Genomic DNA, 22,568 nt, shown 5'->3' with positions numbered 1-22,568 from the left:
ACTCAAACCAATTTATTTTATTTATTTATTTATTTTATTTATTATATTTGTATACCGCCCTTCTCCCGAAGGACTCAGGGCGGTGAACAGGGCATATATATAAAAATACAAATTACAAAAATTAAAAAGAGAATTAAATACGAGCCCAAACTAAAAACAGAGTTTGCATAACACCTTGAACCACAACGGCTGTGTTCACAAAATATCCTAAGCTGTAGCGTCCTTGGCTTTTGAGTATGTGACCCGCGTTTGCAACCTTTGAGCAGGAGGGAAAAAAAGCATCCAGAAATATGATTGAAGCTGAGAGAAAGAGCTCCGAGTTCGAAATAATACTGGCACAGTAAAGGCAACGTCCAAAAACGAGGTCAAACGAAATCGAGCTCCCGGAAACCACGAATTTAAGAAACCGAGAAGGGAAATCCAAGTTCTTTCCCCCACCCCCTCCCTCGCCCCTCCCGTCAGAACGCAGGCTTTTCCAGCCGCTGCGTAAAGAAACAAGCTTTCAGTCAATGAGGTCAAGATTGAAATCTCCTTTCCCATTGGCCCTTCAGCTGCACGTGATGTTGGAGGGGCGTCTCGGAGGGGAGGGGGCGGAACCTTCACTGCGTGGCCTAGCGGGTGGTTTAGGTTCAGGGAGTTTCTGCTGCTGCTGCTGCTGCTGCTGCTGCTGCTGCTGCTGCTGGAGTGGGCGGGCTCTCGGGTTACCTTGGCGACTGGAGGTGGGAAAGGGAGGGCTCGTTGAGGAGGCCGGATTCTGCTCTGCCATGGGCGGCAGTAGTTGTCCGCCGCCGCTGCCGGCTTCGCTGTCAAAGGGAGGAGGACGAAGCTGGCGGAAGGCCGGGCTGGGCAAGGCGGTTTTGCGCGGGCGGCCGGAGCAGGTAAGCGGCGGGAAGGAAGTGAAGGGTTTCGAGCCGCAAGCCGCCTCGGAGCTGGGGGCCTAAAAAGCGAGCGAGCGAGCGAGGGGCATCTCTCCGTGGCTGCTGGTTGGCACGGACAGGCTTGCTCGCCTTGCCTCTCGAGCTGCCTCGCTCCGCTCCTAGAGCAGGTCTCGATGCCGCACTTGCTTCGGCTAGGGTTGCATCCCGCCAGGCTTGGCCAGCATTCCCGTTGCCTCTCTTTCCTTCGTGATCTGGGTTTGCGGAACACTCTCGGGTCTGCTTGGCGGCGAAAGGGAGGGAAGAAGAGGGCGGGAAGGACTTAAAACTTGCAGGCACTTTCCCCTCCCTTTTCGATTCTTTTCTGGCGCGATCGGCATTTCTTCCTTAATTATTAGCATCATTCCAACGATGCTTCATAAAAGGGATTTTTATTGCCCGGTAGAGGAATTGCCGGGGGGGGGGAAGCGGGCATTCAGATATGGCAGCCCTTGGGACAGTAACTTTTGTGTTTGTTTTTTTTTTTACCAAGAATCAAATGGAGGTTTCTGTCTCTGAAGAGGTCCTGCCTCCATCCTGTAAGTGCAGATTGCTGTTTCATGGGTGTAGAATTAGGTTCTGCCCTCTCCTTTCCTCTTGGGCTCTCTGCTGCCTCTGCATCATCATCTCTCATACATTAGCAGCTTTGACGAACCCAGGACTTGTTCTTGACAGCTTAACTCCACCGCCACGTCTGTCTGGGATCATCAGACTGGCTGCAAGGAAATGGTAGGGAAGAAGGGATAGTAATTAGCTGTAGCAGCCCTGAAGTTGGGTGTAGTAGAGGGAAAACAATGCGCTGTTAATCCTGGGCACCAGTTCTCATTAACTCAGCAGCAAGATGCTGTTGCCAAGTGAAGGCGAGGACTTCATTATAGCAGAGGATAAACACAAGCCTTGCTGGATATTTTGAATATGAAATGCACTTATGGTTTTTCCTTTCCTGTGAGGCCTTGGACAATTTCCTCATATTGTTGCTAAGTGCCTTCGTTAAATTTATTATTCCCCAGTGTTTTGTTTATGCTGTGGAAAACCCAAGACTCAGCAGGTGACGACTTGGGCTAATTCATGTAAACACATAACTTGGTTATTGGTAATAATATATTTGGATGGCATTTGCATACTGCATTGAACTATAAACTGTCAGATTGGATTAATAAAAAAATGTAAGGCATAAATGATGTGTTTCAAATATTTGAAAGCTGCCCAGAGACTTTTCAGAGTTGGACAGTCTTAAAAATCAACTAAATAACCAAACCAATGTTAGCACTGATCAGGCTTAATGTTTTGTTCAGATGTGTCTATTAAGTTATCTGATCTGGTTAAACATGTTCTATGACTTCAGCTTTAAGAGTAATGGCTAATTTGGAAAGGAAACAGAAGAGTTTAAAAATGCTTTACTCACATCAGAGTTCCCAAAAGAAGAAAAATCTTCATTGTTTGGAAGTTACTCCACAGCGTTAAATGCCAAGCTCTCATAATCAGTTGATGCTATATCCAGACTTGATTTGAGCCTAGAAGAATTGGGATGAGCAAGCAATGGATTGTATTTCTTCTTCACTTGATTGTTTTTTTTAATGTGAATTTTAGTGCAATCCTAAATTGTTTTACAAAGAGGGTTTTGTATGTAATGTTACTATGGCTTTAATGTAATGGTCATTGTGATATAACACAAGAATGATACATTCTGAGGTTAATGGGGATTTAGGAAATTTACTTTGTATTATATGTTATAGCAAAGATATCTGACTGCTTAAAAATACTGAAGATAATCTGTGTACTTTAATCTTTGAAAAGCCGTGATGGTTGTATCATTTTGGGGAGGGCTTGCTTGTTTTTATTTGTAGAATAAATATAAATTTGAGATAGGTTAGGTTGAGAAATAATTGTGCAATGAATTCAATGGACTACATAGCCAGATGGATAGTAGAACCTGTTTTTTTATACATCAGCCCAAAGTTTTATCTTCTTTATTATGGTACTTTAAGCACAATATGAATTTGTTATCGTTACAGCCATTATGTGTTCTGTGAAGAACCTATCCACTAATTTAGATAACTTAATCTCTGTTAGATTGCATGACATGTCATTTCTTACACTAAACAAACACAAGGAAAATAATTCTTTGCATGTTACCAATTATCTTTTCTGAAGACCTCATGCGGTTTGCAGGGCAGTTCTTATTTGATAATTTTAACTGAATTTTTTTAAAAAAGAAACCCTAACTTTATAACAAATTATTACATTTTTTTTATTTTAATCCCATTTATATCCCGCCCTTCTCCGAAGACTCAGGGTGGCTTACAAGCTTAGCAGTAGCCTTCATTCTATGTATATGCCTGCTTATTAGGGCTTTCACACACCCCCCAAGCGGCATTATTACAAAGTCAGCTTATTGCCCCCAACAATCTGGGTCCTCATTTTACCTACCTCGGAAGGATGGAAGGCTGAGACAACCTTGAGCCTGGTGGGACTCGAACCTGCACTGGCCCTGCAGCGATTTCAACCAAATCCGGATGGATATTTTTTATAGTTATATTTCACACATGACATTTCAGTGCCATGATGAAATTGAGCCTATTCGTTAATATAAAACAGTTTAAAAATAATCTGTGCTATCAGAAACCGTATGTGTTTTAATGCTAATTAGAAGGTTATCTTTATCATTTTTCTCCTTTAGTAAGTTTGTGTTGAATTCTGGATGAAGATAAATGAAAAACATACAAACATGATTTCAAGCTAACTTCAAGAATTTATATTACATTCACATCTAGAAAAACATGAAAGATCTAGAATGTAAATTCAAATTTGAAATATAAGCTAATGGCTAGAAGTAAAGTACAGTATGTTAACATATTAAAAACATGATGAACTTACAAAAGAGTAATTACAGTCTAGTGCTTCAATTCTAAGCATCAGAGTAAATTTCTTATGCCTGATAATTATGTAATAAATATATGCTTTATTATTCCTTATCTCTCTTCCTTGGTGTAAAAGTTGTTAGATAAGCAACACATGCTGGAAGTCTAGTCAAATACTTTTCCATGTAATTCTGGATATTGAAAGAATGAAACACCAGCCAAATAAATGTGCACCTGAAAATTGTAGATTATTGTAAGCAAGGACTTTTGTTCACATGGACAGTAGATGAGCTAGATACACCTGCTGGCCTTGTGAAAACCTGGCCCTGCAATTGGTTTGGGGCTCTGATGGTTGTGTGTGTCTTACTTTAAAGAAGGCTAGAAGATTAGAAGAAAATCCCATCTCCACCCTGTGTACATACTGGTCCCTTTTTATTCAGTTTTTTTGTTACCTTTTAATTTGTAAAGTTTAACGTTTTAAACGTTTTAATTGTTTTATATTGTTTCATGATGTTGTAAACCAGACATGTCAAACTCGCAACATCGCACAACATATCCGAGCTTTTTCTCCATTGCCGGCAATGGGCTGGGCGCGGTTTCCTGGTGATGCGTCTGGCCTGTGGTACGGCAGTTTGACACCCTTGTTGTAAACCATCCAGAGTCGCTTGACAGTGAGATGGGCAGCATGTAAATTTCATACGTAAAAACATGAACAGTAAATAATCATTTGCTTCATTCCCTGTGACAAATCAGCAATATGTTAAGAAGGCAAGAAAAGAATTATAAAGTGCAGTCTTCCAAAAGGATAATTGGCTCACAATATCAGTGTGTGAAAGGGTATAATAATCTATTTGGGCTATATATATATATATTTATTTGCAAAACTATTTTAAAACACAATTTAATATTGAGATGAAGGAACGAAATAATTCAAACTCACTTAATTCTAAAAGAACAGATTTGGTCCCAGATCATTTTCTAACTCAAATTATGTACTCCTGTGATCATAGCGATAGCATTAATATATCGTTATTTTAATGTATGTGGAAATAAAACCTCTAATCTGAAGTTTTCATGATATCAGGACACCACCTCTGTCTTCTAGAGCTAGCTGATGCCTACATACTGTGGATTTAATTAGTTTTTTTAAATGTAACAAAATGTCTAAGGCTAAATATCTGTGCTTGTAATGTAGTTGTGAATGAAGAAATTACCACTTAGAATAGCTTTCTATTGAGTTGAATCATTGGCCTATCTGATTCAGTATAACTACTTTAATTGGCAGTAATACTTTATTTATTTATTGTTAGAATAAAGCAAATAGAATGTCAAGCAAAGACCATTCTCATTCTCATGTTACCAAGAGCTTTTATATGAAGATGTATGGGATTGAAATGAAATATTATGCAAAGAAAACACTCATGTTGTCATAGCAGATTGCCAATGGCTGTTTTGTCTAAATTTTGATCACCTGCAATTAATATGGCTGCAATTAGTCTCTTTTACAGTAAGGCTACACAGACTGTAATCAAGTGATACTGTACATGGCTAATAAAGCTTTTTTTGATATAGAAATATATTTGCCTTTATGAGGCTTTGTTTTGTACCATGGTCATTCAGTTAATATCCTAATGTTTTTTTGCTGAAAAAGCTTAGCTGGATATATTAGCTGCTAAAGATATGACTACCTAAAGACTTCATAATTGCCAAATTTCTTTGTGAAGTGCAGTAATTAGGAATATAAGGACATTTATTAAAAGTAGCCAGGCTCTACCTTCATTGTTGCATAATGAAATACTTATGGTTCCTTCTTTATTGCACATTTTTGTGTATAATAATTTAGGATATATTTTATGTCTAGACAGTTTAACGTGGGCTGAGATTTTGGTGCATCCAGGTGCATATACATTTTCAACAACCCCAACCATTGTATTAAATGACAAAAGATTAATGCCATAAAACTGGCTCATCAGGCTAAATTATAAGCAAACTGCAAGTTCCACAATCATGTTTCAGACATAGATATTCCAAATGTTTAAGATTAGCCATCTTAGTGTATATCTATTTCTGAAACAGTTTGTTTATGTTAGCCTGATGAGCCAGTTTTTATGGTGTTGAGTTTCAATTCTTGTTGGCATTGTGGGCAATTAGCCCATAGTTCTAGGATGTGCCCACTTCCTTTTCAGAAAGCCTTTTCCTGAACTCTCAATACAGTATTTAAAGATTCTTTGCAAATCTTTTGCTTTCAACCAGTTTCTTTTATGTTGTTTGTGTCATCAAGATTTTTTTATTCATTTGCTTGTTGATCAGCTACATATCCTTCCTTTCCTTTGGAAACACAAGGTGGAATACATAGTACATCCTTTAAGAGATGCCTGATCCAAAGTCACCTCATGAGCTTCCATGGCTGAGGCCGGACTTGAACGTATGTTCAACATTTTAATTACTACACACAATGCCTCTTCACTCAGATTTGCACACTGGAAGATACACCATTCTAATTTTATGGGAGATATCATAATTACAATGGTTGATATTCTGCTTGAGTTGAATATATAATACTAGCTAGATATTACTGGGAAAATTTGATAGTAATATCCTTCAGGAAAGTTTGTCAGATAATTCTTTACTAACATTATTGGCTTTTTAGACTCTTAATTAAAGAACACCCTAGAACTTTTCTGTATAATTGCTTTGGGTGGAGCTGTTTGTTGTGAGGCTGAGTCAGAGGCTCTGCAAGATGTCTATCTGCTGCCTTAAAATAGTTTTTTCCCCCTTCCATTTATGTGTCAGTATTGTTTTTTGTATGACAGTGTGAGATGAATGCAGGATAATTTTGGCTTCTCTGGTTTGGTGTAGAGAATTGTAGTTTATTTGTTATTATTGCTTCCTATTGGTTCTACCTTGTTTTGGATTCAGGACTGCTGTTCTAGCAGTAGTACTACAATATAAAAAATCAATTTGTTCTGAATTTAGTCTCTTAAAGGACATTTCCACAACTTTTTGCAGAAATAAAATTTGCTTTTAATGTCATGGGTCACAGGTGCAGTGGAATGTATCTTATCTAATCCCTTCTCATAAAGCATTCTGAAAGGGGAAGTAAATTGTAATTTTCACTGGAAGTCCAAAGTGAAAAGCGGTGAAATATGGTACATGTTGTGTAATTTAATAACAAGTATCTTGCAATGCTGAATTTGGTTTGATTTAGAGATGTCATACAAAAACAAGCTTGCCTTTGAGAAAGCTTCAAGCTTATCTTTAGAACAGAGATTGTTATGAGAAATTATTGACTAATCCAGTAGTAGTGGTAGTTTCATGGGCTGATACACTTTTTTTTGTTTAAGGGTATTTGAAATGCACTCTTAAATATCTATTTGAAAACCTAATTTATCCTCAGTATTATATCTTTCAAAACAAGATTGAGGACACATTAGCTTTTCAAATAGATATTTATCCATAGTATTTAAAAACTTTAACGAACCAAGATAAGCCATTTGAAGAATCACTTTATAATTAACAAAACAATAACAAATTATTTGTAGCTTTCTCTAAAACCAGTACAATGGTGTATTCATGGAAGGACAGAGTGTTTTAAATGGTTTTAGCAAATGTCGTTAATTACCATGGATTAGGCATATTTACCAAGCAATTTACTGGAACTGGGCTTGTGTTTTGCTTTCTGTTATTCGTTCCTATTGATTATATGTCACCAAGTCGGTGTCGGCAGTGACCACACAGATAGATTTTCTCCAATGCAGTCTATCCCTAATCTGGTATTTGAGTCTTCCGGTGATTCATCCATGGCCACTGTAGCTTGGTCCATCCACCTTGCTGCTGACCATCCTCTTCTTCTCTTTCCTTCCATCTTTCCCAGGATTACAGCCTTCTACAGAGAGTCAGGACTTTATGTATTGTGAGCAAAGCCTGGTCATTTGCGCATGAGAATTCTGGATTTATCTGCTGAGGAATCCATTTCTTTTCTTAGCTGCCCATGGTATTCTCAAGAGTCTTCTCCAACACGAAAGTTCAAAAGCATCAATACAATTTCTGTCTTGCTTCTTAAAAATTCAGCTTTCTTTTCCACTGACTGTTCTTGGGAAAACCAACACCTGCATGATTCTGATCTTTGTAGGTAGACATATTACAGCATCTGGATCTCTGTACCATGGCCTTCATTACTATTCTACCAAGTACTAGTCTGCAATCATTTCTTGACTGTTTGTTCCTTTCCTGTTGATCCTAAAGTCAGAGGTTATCTACCACTTCAACATCTAATTGTCAGTTCTAAGTCTTAATTGTTGTACCTATTGTCATTATCTTGATTTCTTTATATCTAATTTTACACCCATTTTTACACTATGCGCTTTGATTTTTATATCCCGAACTCATGTACTTTGATCTCTGGGTGACAGTGACTGTACTTATGAATATTAGTTATTTAGAATAGATTTTCCTATGTTGTACATGAACATGCACATAGTAACATAGTAAAAGCAAGCTAAGGCCATCATCAAAAGGGAAAACGATACAACAGTGTAAAAGCGCAACAATAACCTTTTTAACAAATCTGGTAAGTCGTCTTCTAAATCAATTGTAAATATGTTGAATAATGCTGGGCCAAAGACAGAAAATTTTGGGAAAGTCTCATAGTTACTTCTTTTCAGGATGATGCAAAACATCTTCTGAGTGCACTTATTTAGTTTGAAATCTGCTGTGTTGCTATCTTCTTCTCATTTGTCCACAAGGATATCATGAGAGAATTTATTAAATGCTTCAGTGAAATCAAGATATATGTCATTCACAGCATTCCCTTGGTCTAATAAGTGTACTACTTTGCCATAAAAAGATTTGCCATCCACCTTCTACATAATTAGCTTTCGCAAATTTAACCCCTTAATTATTAGGTTTATATATATATGTATTGGAATGTCATGTTTGTTGAAGTCAGCGTATAATTCTGTCCACAATATTTCTACAATCTGAGTGTAGTTATCCAATTTAAAAAATGCAATTAATTTTACAATGAAATACTACTTCCTTATCTTCAAAATGCTTATGTATTAGTGATTTTATGATCTGTTTTTTGTTATCAGACTGACATCCCAAATTGACTGCTGACGTTTTCTTCACACATTCTTCAAGATTTTTCAGAAAAAATAGCTCAGAATCTTATCACAAGGTTTCTTTATTAGTTAGGATGCACTCAGTCTTGCCAAGGAGAAGTGAACTTATTCAAAGTCAGTAGATGTTCCCCATATTACTTTCAAAGTTGAGCTAAAATTCTTTTAACCTGCACTTTTAGTATTTCAGTGGAACACATACCATCTTTTCAGAAAATTCAAATTTAAAATAGTTGTTTGATTGTTTTCTTATCTGAATTCTGGTAGAGATAAGTAATTGTTATCATGGAAATGTATGAAACACTTTCTAAACAAACAACTATTTCTCAATTTTTGCATATCAGGTTGGTGGATTATATAACATTTGAAGAGAATATGGATACTTTTTCAATCATTTATTCTCCTCTGGCCTACATTACAGCCTTGGATTTATAATGATTTAAAAGATGATACGTGCAAATTAAATTTAGTAGATATTTGAAGCTATCAAGAACATAGATGATAGAATTATTTTTGCCTATACTTCTGTGATATGTATAATTTAATGTGTCAGTAATTTAAATATCTTTAAAAATGTTTTGTTGAATAAGTGTTTAATTGGGTAAATGGAACAGAAGGCAACAGACTTCTTTTCAGGGTGGAATTTATTTTAAATCAAGTCGATTTAAATCATGATTTACGGTAAATCATTTAAATCACTAGTAAAAAAAGCTTGATTTAAATCAACTCAATTTAAATCATAATTTTTAAAGAGAAACTGTCATCTCTGTTCTGGAGCAGCTCCTCCTCTGACCCACTATTGACTCACCGACAGTCCCATTCACTTTGATGGAACGGCTGGTGCTGCAGCAGTGACACAACAAGGTGAGGGACATGGTGGGCAGCAGGTGAATGGATGCCCGCTAACAGGCACTGCCATGATGGATAGTAATGTACATAGATTTGCAAAACAATGGGATAAAGGAATACTCCTGAACTTTATTTTATGATTTATCTCATGGTTACTGTGAAATTGTGTGAATGCATCTGTGCAGTGCATGTTATCTCAGCTTGCAGAGCTTGGATTCATTGAATGAGTTTACCAAAAATGTAAATATTGCAGAATATATGGCCTCATGCTACATAACTAAGCTCCATTTCATGCTGAATAAACAAAATTATTAATGTACCTGAAGTAGAAAACTATATTTAAATACATTTTTACTCCAAAAACATTTTATTAAAATAAATTTGATAAAAATAAAAAAATCCAATTTAAATGAAAAAAATCTGATTTAAATAAAAAAAATCTGATTTTTTTATTTTTTTAAAAAATCATCGATTATTATCCACCCCTCTTCTTTTTCATTAATAGGGATTTGAGCATATTGCTGTCTGCTATACTACAACCTCAAATATATGCTTTTGGAGTACTATACATACTATGAGCATATATTTGAACTTGTATTATATATACATTTTATAAAAAGAAGCAGAACTTAGATAAGGTTAAAGAATTCTTAAACAGTTACAAAACTCACTTGTCTCCAGATTTCCAACTTCTCCAAAATATGAATAAAAATCTGAAGAAAAAAAGGATATATTTTCCAGAAATGCAGGACTATTGTAGGAAGTGTGTTCCTTTTTTGACTTCTTTAAGATGATGCTTACTATATGCATTTTTCCAAGGACTTCTATTACAAATTCAAAATCTGCTGTCAAGTTCATTGAGGTACCTTTTAAATTCATTAAATATTTTTGAATGAACATTGTAGTATATAAGTACAGGTTTTTTTAAAAAATATATCAGTTATTTGCAGATCAAGGAATCCTGGGCATCTGAATTTGCAGAGAGATAGAAAAACCAAGAGTAAGAATGCATATGGGAAGGTTAAAGGGATTACAGATAAGCCGATGGTCCAAAATAGAACAGGAGATATGAATCAAAGAAATATTGCTTTTCTAGCTAGAGGCTGGTAATTTTTCAAACAAATGCAAAACCTACTTAGTCCAGAAATTCTTTGTTATGTGAAGGCATTCTGATTATAGAAGTATGAATTGGTACAAGAGGTACTGATTCCAGTTTGGGCTATCTTTTTCTTTTCCTCTCTTTCTCTCTTTTACACTCTGTGTGCACACATTCTTATATAGAATTATTATTGTTCCAAGTCCACTCTGAGGCAAAAAAGATAAGCTTTCTTAAGTTTAGTTTAGTTTAGTTTAGTTTATTAGACTTATATACCGCCCTTCTCCCGTAGGACTCAGGGCGGTTCACAAGGTGTTTTTTTTTAAAGAAAACAATACAAAAATTAAAAACAATTAAAATGATTATATTAACCTTGAATATAAAAATCCTAATTAAAACCAATTAAAACCCCAATTAATACCCTCAGTCCAGGCCAGAAAGCTCAAAGAGCTTTCAGGTCCCGGTGGAATGAGCGGAGGTCAGGGGCAGTCCTAAGCTCTACAGGCAGCTGGTTCCAAAGGGTTGGCGCCCCCACAGAGAAGGCCCTCCCCCTGGCTATTGTCCGCCGGCAATCTTTTACCGGCGGTACCCTGAGAAGACCCTCCCTGTGGGAACGCACAGGACGAAGGGAGCTTGATGCCGGCAGCAGGTGCTCCCTCAAATTTTTTATTTTTTATTTAGTTTAATCCCATTTATATCCCGCCCTTTTCCGAAGACTCAGGGCGGCTTACAATTTAAGCACAAACCAATGTGCTTAGCAATAGCCTTCATTCTATGTATATGCCTGCTTATTAGGGCTTTCGGGGGGGCCCAAGCGGCATTATTGCAAAGTCAGCTTAATTGCCCCCAACAATCTGGGTCCTCATTTTACCTACCTCGGAAGGATGGAAGGCTGAGTCAACCTTGAGCCTGGTGGGACTCGAACCTGCACTAATTGCAGGCAGCTGGTGTTACTTAAGGAGGCATTAGCCCACTGCTCCACCAAGGCTCCTACAAATATCCCGGACCCAAGCCATTTAGGGCTTTATAGGTCATCACCAGCACCTTGTTGTTCAACCCATGGTTGCCATGCCACGGCAAAGCTAGTTAAGCCTTGCTTGTTCATTGTCCCTTTGCTCTGAATTCCCAGAAGCAATGACCACAACCCATTGCAAGTGTAGATCCAGAATTTTGGAGGGCAGCTCTCATTAGCATGTGATGCCTTGAGGCACTAGTCAGGTCCACTGTTGCCAGAAATTTGCCAAGTTGAGTTAACATTAGCCATTGTGTCAGTCTTCTTTCTGGAGTGTCCCTTATGGTCCAGCTTGCACATTTATGTGGCATTCAGTGTCTTCCCTTGCTGGGCAGGAATATTAAGATTTGTATGCTTTTACAAGCAGTGCAGTCAATAAAGTTTATTATTAGTCACATAACTTGAATTGAGTGATCATCGAAATGCATACATCAATTAGAGAAAAGCATTTCTGGCAAACAGTTCAGTTGTGGTTTCTTTCATTCTATTGCTCTCATTTAGAAGGTTGCAATCACATCAGTGGATGAAGTGCTTGACTTGCCCCCTTTTTCTCCCGGAGTAATGATTGCTCAATTGAAATAATTCATCCAATTTGTTTTGTACAATTATTTCTGTGCTTCTTATGCCACCTTAATGTTTGAATTGAAGGAAGGGAGAAACAGTTCCTATGTCATTTTAGTTAGATATAAATGCATTATTTTTACTCCTCAGGTATGAGATAAGCATATAAACAAAATACAGTAATTATTTAAAGTACATTTTCCATTCATGCTAGTTCATAATATGTGTTCTTGGTTTATTATTTAAATTTTCTTCAGAAAAATCTTGGTACAATAAAACATTTGCTACATCTTTTTATTACACTGTTTATTCAGCTTGTATAGCATTTTTAAGTCTTTGGTCACATTTGAATATTTTGCAAGGGTGAATTTGGAAGAAATAATTTGGGAGAGATGTTGTAGCAGGAAGCTACTACCACCTGTCTGTTCAAACTGTTTCTTTCTAAATCAGTTTTCTTTGAAAGAACATTTAAATTTTAGAGAAATTAGAGTACATTTTTAAAACATAACCTTTATTAATTACCTTTTCTGTTTCTTAATAAATTAGGTAAAGTCTTAAGGTCAAAAACACACAAGTCCAGGAAATAAGTATATCAATAAGCAGTCTTTTGTGGGAACTAAATTGTTTAGTTTGTATTTGCTTTTATTATAGTAAATTAAAATTTTCAATAGAAATTGTTTTAAAAAACACCTGAGATTGGAATAGCTGTAATGTTCATTTGGGGTCATTTCCTAATTACCTTTTCACCTGTTCACTTTGAACACAGCTTGTCTTTAGTTAATTAGTTTCTGTATTCTGCTGATTTCTGTATACAGATCCCATTTGGAAGCAGTATAGATTAAACATTCAGCATGCAATATGCAGCCATTAGGAATTACCGTAATTTGTGTTTTGTAAGCAAGCCTTTAATTTGTGAAGAATTCTAACAATTATTTATAGACACATTATTTTATTAGCTTTTATTTATTTCATATATGCCTTGTTTTACAGGTCAGTTGCTAACAGACGTACTGAGAACGTATCTATTTAACGCTTGATAATTACTATCAATGAGAGAGGAAGTGTAATCTGGTGAGTTTTGGGGAGTGAGTGTTTCTTAAGATATTAAAATAAGCATGAAAGTGTACTTAATCAAGATCAGGGTAAAGATTGTAGAAAACAGGATAATTCCATTGCAATTCTACTGTTTGCAAAAACAAATAAATTATAATTTTAAAAGTTAAATAGTAGGTCTTCCTGTGATACAGGATGATTTCTATGACCCTAAACCTTGCATAGGTTTTCATGTGTCTTAATTAAACTGGGTATACTTTACAGACTAAAATTAACATACATATCTTTTGAGTACTGCTTACATACATCTTACTTGACTTTTAAGAAAAGTTAAATATGTGTGTATCTTAGATCATATTTCATTAGTGTCTTAACTGTGGATAAAGTGAATAATAAAATTTCAAGATCGCTTCCAATTTTTATAATGTTACCATGTACGGACACTTCCTTCTTTCCAACTTGGACTTATGTAAATTTGAATTGATAAAGGACACTCTTCTTCGATCTCCGTATATTTTGCCTTGTGTGTTATGCATTAGAAGTAATTTCCTAGGAAGGTTTTTGGAGAAAGAGCTGTTTTAAGCAGATAAATATAGCATTCCTTGTACAAATTTTCTTTTCAGGGAACGGATATGAAGACCATCCTAATTGTTATGCAACTTTTTAGAATTTTAAATTTGTGCATAAATTTTAAATATATTTCCTCTAACGTGCTTCTGTTTTAATCTTTCTATTCTTCTCTTCTCCTTCTATCCAGCTCAGATGAGAACAGAATGTATTATACCATAGCTTATTCAAAGCCAATTCTGTTAATAGCTTTTCAAACTGTTTTAATGTCTATTTATTTGAAACTGAACAGTTTTGCAGTGGAAAATGCTTCTATCATTTTGTTTAACAAATGTTAGCTTATTGTATAAATTATTTTTTTAAAAAGTACCTGTCCTCTATGTATCCCAATAACATGCATATTGTTTAATTAGAATAATGATTAAATACTGATGTCAGTCTTGCAATGTAAGATGATTTCTCACGTATCTTTTGTCTAATATATGGGGAAAATATTCTAATCTAGCAAACAAAATATTTAGTACCATAATATAGATTATAGTAGCAGCCAGTTAGCTGACAAATGAATCTATTTTAGGTTGCTAAATTATACAATAGGAACGATGCAATGGCAAACAGCTTCCAAAAAAACCTTTCCAAGAAAACTGCAGGGACTAGTTGAGGCAGTTATCAGGAGTCAAAAACTGACTCAAAGGCACAAATTTAAAAAATGATACCTATACAAACTATATAGGTTATTCTAGTTTCCTTACAACTTTGGAAATCATGTTTTTTAATGTTAATTTTTTTTTGTTTATTTGTGACAGCTCAGACATGAGCAGTGCGAGTAACTCTCTGGCACGAGAGTTTTTGTCTGATGTCAGCCATCTTTGTAATGCAGTGGACCAAAGGGTGGAAGCCAGGGAGGAAGAGGAAGAGAAAACACACATAGCTGCCCTTGGAGAATATCTTATCCAAGGACGTGGATTCATTTTGCTTACTAAGCTTAATTCCATCATTGACCAGGTAAACGTTGTTTTCACATTTGTCAAAATATGATGCATTTAGCTAGAACAATATCTATTTGAATGGAAGACTGACTAATTGGGATCACTTTCTTATTCTGTTTGGAAATTGGATTTTTACATCAGCCAGGATCAGGATGACAAATGCATTTGCCAATCAGCTGACTGGTGTTGTTGTATGGTTCACAGAAAAGCCTTCTATTAGGCCAACGTTATAAGATGGGAGCCAGTGCTGTAGCTTTTAGCCATTGTACTAATAATGTAGGATATGGTGGGGGTTTTTTTGCCACATGAAGTAATCAGATATGAATGACTTAAAGGACAGGATTTCATTCCAGCCAGTTCACTCGTGGTTAACTAAATTTGGTAATGTTTTCAGAGTATTCATAATACATTGAATCATAAATGAAGTAAATAAGCAGGTTTAAATATCTTGTTATTTAAAAACAAACCAGAGTTGCAATTTGTCAAGTTAACCTGCCATGGAAACACAGCCAGTACAAATTTAATAGCCTGATTAAGCCATTACTGTCTTAGACAATATTACTTCTATTTTTTACTATTTTATTTTTGTGGCTATACAATATTTTTTGCAGCTGTATGTCGTCACACTAATGGTCTTCTTTTCCAAACTTGGCTTTTCATTTATCATTTTAATGTCAATATTAAACAGTATTTGGAGACAAGGCAAGAACCCATTATACGCTAGTATTTTCTGGAATCAATCAAGCTAGTAAAAAGAAAAATCTACCAACTTATCCAGAGATCAAAGAAAAACATGATTGAAATTGATGTAGGCCTTGGTATCATCTAAAAATAACTGGTAAAAATGATCAGGGTATCTGTTGTCTCACCTGGATTAAATAGAAAGGTAAAGCAGGGCAACTCCCAAGTTACTCATGTACAGGTTAAAAGGAGTGTGTAATAAAACTGAATTCTGTGAAGCAATTGCCTTAGAAAAATACAGTAGTCTGAAAATGGGAAGGAGGCGTAGAAGTGTTATGAAACAGTACTCCAAACTTCTGCCAGCTATTCTAAAATGTTATTGTGAATTTAGCTGTGTTGAAACCTAAGAGGAAGTCTGAGGAACGCACCGATTATGTAAGGCATTTTTAGTCTTAAAACTAAACGTTAGGTCAAATGGAAAGAAATAGAGAAAATTTTGAGAAATGGAAGAAAGAACATTTCTCAGGATAGAGCTCTATTGAATTATAGGTAGTCCTCAATTTATGATTGGTCGCTTAATGACTGCTTGACCTGAAAAAGGGGACCGATGAGGCTCCATTACAGTCATTGCTTTTAGGATTACCTGTAATTTTTTTCACTTCAGTTTAAATGGTTAAAATGTTAAGACAGAATCCTGTAAATTGGCATTAGAAGCTTTGAAAAAAGTAAAAATAAACTTTTAATCCAGGTTTGATTATGAATGTGTGGTAAATTATATTTTCTAAATTATCATAAAAGTATGCACTTTTGTTTCTTTAATAGGAGCTTACCTGTCGAGAAGACCTTCTTACTCTCCTTCTATCACTTCTGCCGCTAGTATGGAAAATACCTGTGGAGAAAGAAAAGGCCATAGGTAAGTTCTCTGTAATTCTGATGCATGAATTTAAAATATATTTTTAAGTACATTTTTCACAGATTAGGTAAAGGTAAAGGTTCCTCCGCACACGCGTGATAGTCGTTTCCAACTCTAGGGGCTGGTGCTCATCTCCGTTTCAAAGCCGAAGAGCCAGCGCTTGTCCAAAGACGTCTCCGTGGTCATGTGGCCAGCTTGACTAGACGCCAAAGGCGCACGGAACGCTGTTACCTTCCCACCGTAGTGGTTCCTGTTTTTCTACTTGCATTTTTATGTGCTTTCGAACTGCTAGGTTGGCAGAAGCTGGGACAAGTAACAGGCGCTCACTCTGTTACGCGACACTCGGGATTCGACCTGCCAAACTGCCGACCTTCTGATCGACAAGCTCAGCGTCCTAACCCACTGAGCCACCGCATCCCTATTTTCACAGATTAATGAACATCTAAAATTTCTGTACATATAACTATATAAAAGCAAGGTTATTTAATACATAGAGCTTTTATGATTTTATTCTGCTGCATCTCAATTATCATAAAATACTTTTAAAAATGTTTCGTAAATATTCATGACAACTTGGAAAAACGAAGAGTCATACATTGTGGATAGGGTACTGAGCTGAGTTGTGTCTGAAATTAGGCTGAGATTTTTTTAGCTTTGATTTAAAGAGTTCATATGCAAAGTTTGGTATCAGTTTTTATGTTCAAGGGCTAAACTTACAGGTGAAATTTGTGTACTCTTTCAGCTAGTTTCATTAAATTATTTCTTCAAAACAAAAAGTATAGCACTTCATATTTAAAAACTATAGTTCTTATTATATGTTACCAAAAAGAAGATGAATTTGGTTCAGGACACATTTGAATTGACTAAATACATTATATTTATTACAAGGTGAACCTTAATAGCATTCATTTAGATCATGTCAAAAGTTTTAGGTGCATATATTACACAATTAGGTCTTGTCCTCTGCATAGCTTTCAGTCCTTAAAGATCTTATGAGTGATAGGTTGGTAAGTGATAAATTTGCTTCTAGATTTGTATGATGATAACATTTGTATCTCAAGCTGTGAGATTCTAGTGTTAGTTGAAATAATCTTCCTGTTTTCCAACAGATTTTAATCTGCCCTTCTCTGTTGAAGTATGTTTGACCAAAGAGACAACCCTAGGTTCTCTGAAACTTACTCAGGAAAAACAAAATATAGGAGAAAATGTTCATCTGTCTGCTCAGGCTTCTGGAAAGCTAAATACTTCTTGGAAGAACAGACGCCAGCGCAAAACTACTCATCGATATTCGGTGAGGGATGCAAGGAAATCCCAAATCTCCACCTCTGATTCAGAAGGCAATTCAGATGAGAAGACTAGCACTATGATAAGGCACAGGAGACCACAGCTTCTGCAGCCTCTTCTAGCAAACCAGTCTAAAGAGCAATCTGTAACAAGTGGAGGCAATTTTATAGAATCTGAAATGGTCCAAAGTTGTAATTATGGAAGGGAGAATACAAACTCTCAACAGTCCATTCCAGCTCAAGAAAGTATTGTTCAGGCTTCAGACGTGTCAGTTACATCTTCTGCCAGTTGTTTAGACAACTCTCCCTTTGATTTGTGCCGTGTTTTGCTGTCTTTGTTAGAAAAAATATGTAAGTTTGATATTGCATTGAACCACAAGTCTGCATTGGCAGCCAGTGTGATAGGCACACTAACGGAATTCTTATCTAAACTTGGAGATTGTTATAATATAAATAGTGCTGCTGAAAATGAAGCTGTTTCATTAAGTTGGACAGGAGAAGCAGTTGCTCTGGTTCAGAGAATGCTCTTTAGGACAGTGCTGCACCTTATGGCAATGGATGTTAATAATGCCGAGACTATGCCTGGCAATTTGAGAAAAAATCTTACTGATTTACTTAAAGCAGCCTTAAAAGTGAAATGCATTCTAGATACACTATTTAATCCTTTTGCTTCAAGATCACAAGGAACTTTACAAAACATAATGCAAGTTAACCTTTTCTCACAGAATCGCCACAGATTCCTTCTTTTGCCTGAGTTCATAGAAGGAGTTCTGCAAATTCTAATCTGCTGTCTTCAGAGTGCAGCCTCTAATCCAATTTATTTTAGCCAAGCCATGGATCTGGTTCACGAATTCATACAGCAGCAGGGTTTCAAACTGTTTGAAACCACAGCAATCCAGATGGAAGGATTATGTGCAAGAGGCACAGAGGTCAACACAGAAGCATCAGAGTGTCTCAAAGCCCTCATCAACAGCATTATGAAAATAATCAGCACTATCAAAAAGGTAAAATCAGAACAACTTCATCAGTCTGTGTGTACAAGAAAACGGCACAGACGATGTGAGTATTCCCACTTCATGCATCACCACAGAGATCTCTCAGGATTGCCTGTTTCTACTTTTAAAAGTCAAGCTTCTAAGAGTCCTTTTGAAGAAACAGCTGATGGGGAAGTTCATTATCCTGACCGGTGTTGCTGCATTGCTGTTTGTGCTCATCAGTGTCTGAGGTTGCTGCAAAAACTTTCTCTGAACAGTACATGTTTTCAGATCTTAACTGGAATCCACAATGTAGGCATATGTTGTTGCATGGATCCTAAATCAGTAATTAGCCCTTTGCTTCATTCCTTCAGATCACAAACATTCAAGAATTTTCAGCCACATATATTAAGCATCCTTAATAAGTTTATTTTAGATCAACTTGGAGGATTGCAAATTTCCCAGAAAGTGACGCATGCCTCTTGCAACATCTGTAGCATTGACTGTGATCAACTTGCAGAACTTGATGACTTCCTACATGGGAATGCTACTGAAGTATCAGTGTCAAGTTCATCAGCTCCATACAGGTTTCAAGGAATTTTGCCTAGCAGAGGATCTGAAAATATGTTTCTGAAATGGGATGCCTTGGAGGCCTATCAGAGCCTTGTTTTTGAGGATGATGACAAATTGCGTTGCATGCAGATTGCTAGTCATATTTGTAGTTTGATCCAAAAAGGCAATGAGATTATTCAGTGGAAACTGTACAATTATATATTCAACCCAGTGCTCCAGAGAGGTGTTGAGTTGGCTCATTACTCCCAACAAACTGATGCAACTACTGCTTTTAGTCAAACAAGTGGCTATCAAAAAAGGTGTTTGCCTCAGGAAGTCCTTCAGATCTATTTGCAGACTCTACCGATGCTGTTTAAATCCAGGTTTGTTCATTTTGTTCATTGGGGAGGAACAAATATATTTGGCTAGTTTTTTCCATAGCTCTTCTTGGCATAATAAAATTGGATGCTAGGAATGTCGCTAGTGATAGTAAATGTAGATGATGGGTAAAGTCATAAACTCCTACAGCTCCCATTTTAAATTGGCCTTGGATTAAACTTCTTCTGGCCCTACTGAGTTAAAGGAGTTATATTGGTGTAGTATTTACAAGTTTATATTCCATACTAGATTTACATAAATGCCCAATTTTGGAATTTATTTCTGCACTAAATCTATATGAGGCCACATTTATTTTCTTCTCTCTTAATAATAGGTCTTGCATCTTCAAAGATAAATAAGCACATATATTTCCAGACGGTTAAGGTCCTACCAGAAAAACCCTCCTGAATGTTATGAAAACTATTGCTTGATAGAAAAATCAGCTCTTGTAGTATTTAAAAATATATAAGCACATATCCCATATTTCCCATAGTGTATGTTTAAGACCAAAGTCTAGTATTCCAACAAAAGCTTGTATGTTACTATGCTTATTACATCCCACTTCTCAATTGCTTTCTTCATTTGTTATTAAAAATGTAGCAATTAGTTACTGAAGCTGTGCTTTGAAATATGAATAGCACAGCACAGCATAGCTTGGCAGCATAGCACATGCTTTGGATTAGAACATCCAAATTCAGTCCTTGTCATCTCCAGGATTGGGAAAGCTGCTGATTGAATCCTTCTCCTCTTCCCACTAGCTCAGGGGTCCCCAACCCCCGGTCTGTGGACCAGTACCGGGCTGTGGCACACCAGCAGCCGGTCTGCACAAACAAGCAAAGCCCCATCAGCAAGATGCAGGCAGCACACAAAACCACGCACCCTCCGGCCTGTGGAAAAACTTCTCTCCACGGATCCGGTCCCTGGTGCCCAAAAGGTTGGGGGCCTGTGCACTAGCTTATCCTGTACTAGCTACAATAAACTATGAATGAAAAAAATGTAAAGGAATTTAGAAGTTTAGAGCTAATAAGCCCTCCCCCTGTGACGTATAGCACTATAGTAAATTATTACTCTTTCTCTCTCTTTCATTTAGTTGATAACAATTTAAACTATATTTTTCTCCACAGAATAATACAAGAATTATTTTTAAGCTGTAATGGCATAAATCAAATAATTGAATTAAATTACTTGGACAGTGTGAGAGCATACTCATTGAAAGTATTTGAAACGTTAATATTGTCCCTTGGAGATCAGCAGACAGATCAATTGATGCCAGATGTGGATGGCTTGGACAGTGAAGAAAAAGTGCCTGCCTTAGACTTGGATGTTTCAGTTCATAGACGGCAAATGGTTTCCGATGTGCCTCAGAGCCTAAGTAAATTTTATGCTGGACTCAAAGAAGTCAATCCGAAAAAGAAGAGATCAGTCAGTCAAGATGTTCACCTCAACATGATAAACATATTTCTCTGTGTTACGTTTTTATGCGTAAGTAAGGAAGCAGAGGCTGATCGAGATTCAACAAATGATTCTGAAGATACTTCAGGTTATGATAGTACCGCTAGTGAACCTTTCAGCCATAAGCTTCCATGTCTGTCATTTGAAAGTTTGACTTTACCTTCCTTGGAACATATACACAGGGCAGCAGATACTTGGTCAATGTGTCGCTCAATCTATTTCCGTAATGCAGTATTCCAAAGACAATTCCATAGACTTGGTGGTTTTGAAGTATGTCACAGATTAATAGCCATGATTATTGAGAAACTTGGCATGAAAGATGAAAAGGAAGAAGGTACTGAATTTCTTTTCAAAAATTGCTCATCGCAGTTGATAATGAACAGTGGGAAAGAGCAGTCGGACAGTCATACTGATGAAAATTTTGGCAATGTAGGTCAACAGAAATTGATCTCTTATCAGCATTCAGAGACAGAGCAAGCTTCAACCGATGACACTGCAGAATCAAAACATGTCTTAATGCAAGAAAATGGCTGGTCGCTGCAAGGTATAAGACTTTTGGAAGCTCTGCTGGCAATTTGTTTACACAGTGCAAATAACTTCCAGCAAAAGGCTGAAATGGAGTCTCTTCAGGTATTGTGCCATTAAAACCTCATGAAATATTGATATTGCAGGTTCTAATTGACAGATGCCTTAGAAAGTGGATCAGAAAAGTCAGTTTGGCATGTTGAAATAAGTATCTCATGACAGGCAGAATTTTTAAGTTTAATGACGTTTACAAATGTATCAGTTGACAGAATGGCATTTTTCAACAACAACAACAAAAAAAGTCCATGCCTTCCTTCGTGCTGTGAGTTATCCATATTCTTGGGGGAAGGGGAGGTTGGGTGTAGGGCAGGGCTTGTGGCAGAGATAAAATCAAGGGGGAGTCCTGCGTGAATAATAAGTACAAGTAATTTGGGTGAGTCCATTGCAAGAATATAACTGCAAATGGACAGCTGAGAAGGGAGTGTAATTCCTTTTAATAAGGTAATTCTGAGGAGAGAGAAAATAATAATACAATAGAGGACTAATACAAATAACTGCCTAGAAAATGGATAGAAATGCATTTCCATAAAGCGTCTCTGAGAACAAAATAAAAGCTGCCAAGGAATAATCAGCATGAATTCTTATTCTCTGTGTACTTTTCAATTTCTGACGTAGAAATTGTAGTATCCTTTACCCAAAGGTAATGCATTATTGTTTTTACTAACTTGGTTTGTAGGTTTTTTTTTAAATTAAATCATGTATATCATATTAGAATGCAACAATTTAGT

The 22,568-nt window shown here is 36.5% G+C and overlaps 1 protein-coding gene across 1 annotated transcript in view; it reads left to right on the top strand.

Moving 5' to 3' along the window:
- Positions 1-727: 727 nt before the first annotated feature.
- LYST (lysosomal trafficking regulator) overlaps positions 728-22,568 on the top strand; it is a 100,476-nt gene continuing 78,635 nt past the window's right edge. Inside the window, exons 1-6 of the mRNA XM_081314041.1 lie at positions 728-878; positions 13,404-13,484; positions 14,840-15,038; positions 16,526-16,616; positions 17,726-19,808; positions 20,928-21,885. Of these exons, the coding sequence (XP_081170167.1) occupies positions 14,847-15,038; positions 16,526-16,616; positions 17,726-19,808; positions 20,928-21,885 (3,324 nt within the window). The 5' untranslated portion in view covers positions 728-878; positions 13,404-13,484; positions 14,840-14,846. The remainder of the gene's footprint in view (positions 879-13,403; positions 13,485-14,839; positions 15,039-16,525; positions 16,617-17,725; positions 19,809-20,927; positions 21,886-22,568) is intronic.

This window comes from Vipera berus (assembly GCF_964194415.1).
Source record: "Vipera berus genome assembly, chromosome: 1".
Taxonomy (NCBI): domain Eukaryota; kingdom Metazoa; phylum Chordata; class Lepidosauria; order Squamata; family Viperidae; genus Vipera; species Vipera berus.
Note: the sequence above shows the minus strand (reverse complement) of the source record. Positions and strands in the feature narration are given on the sequence as shown.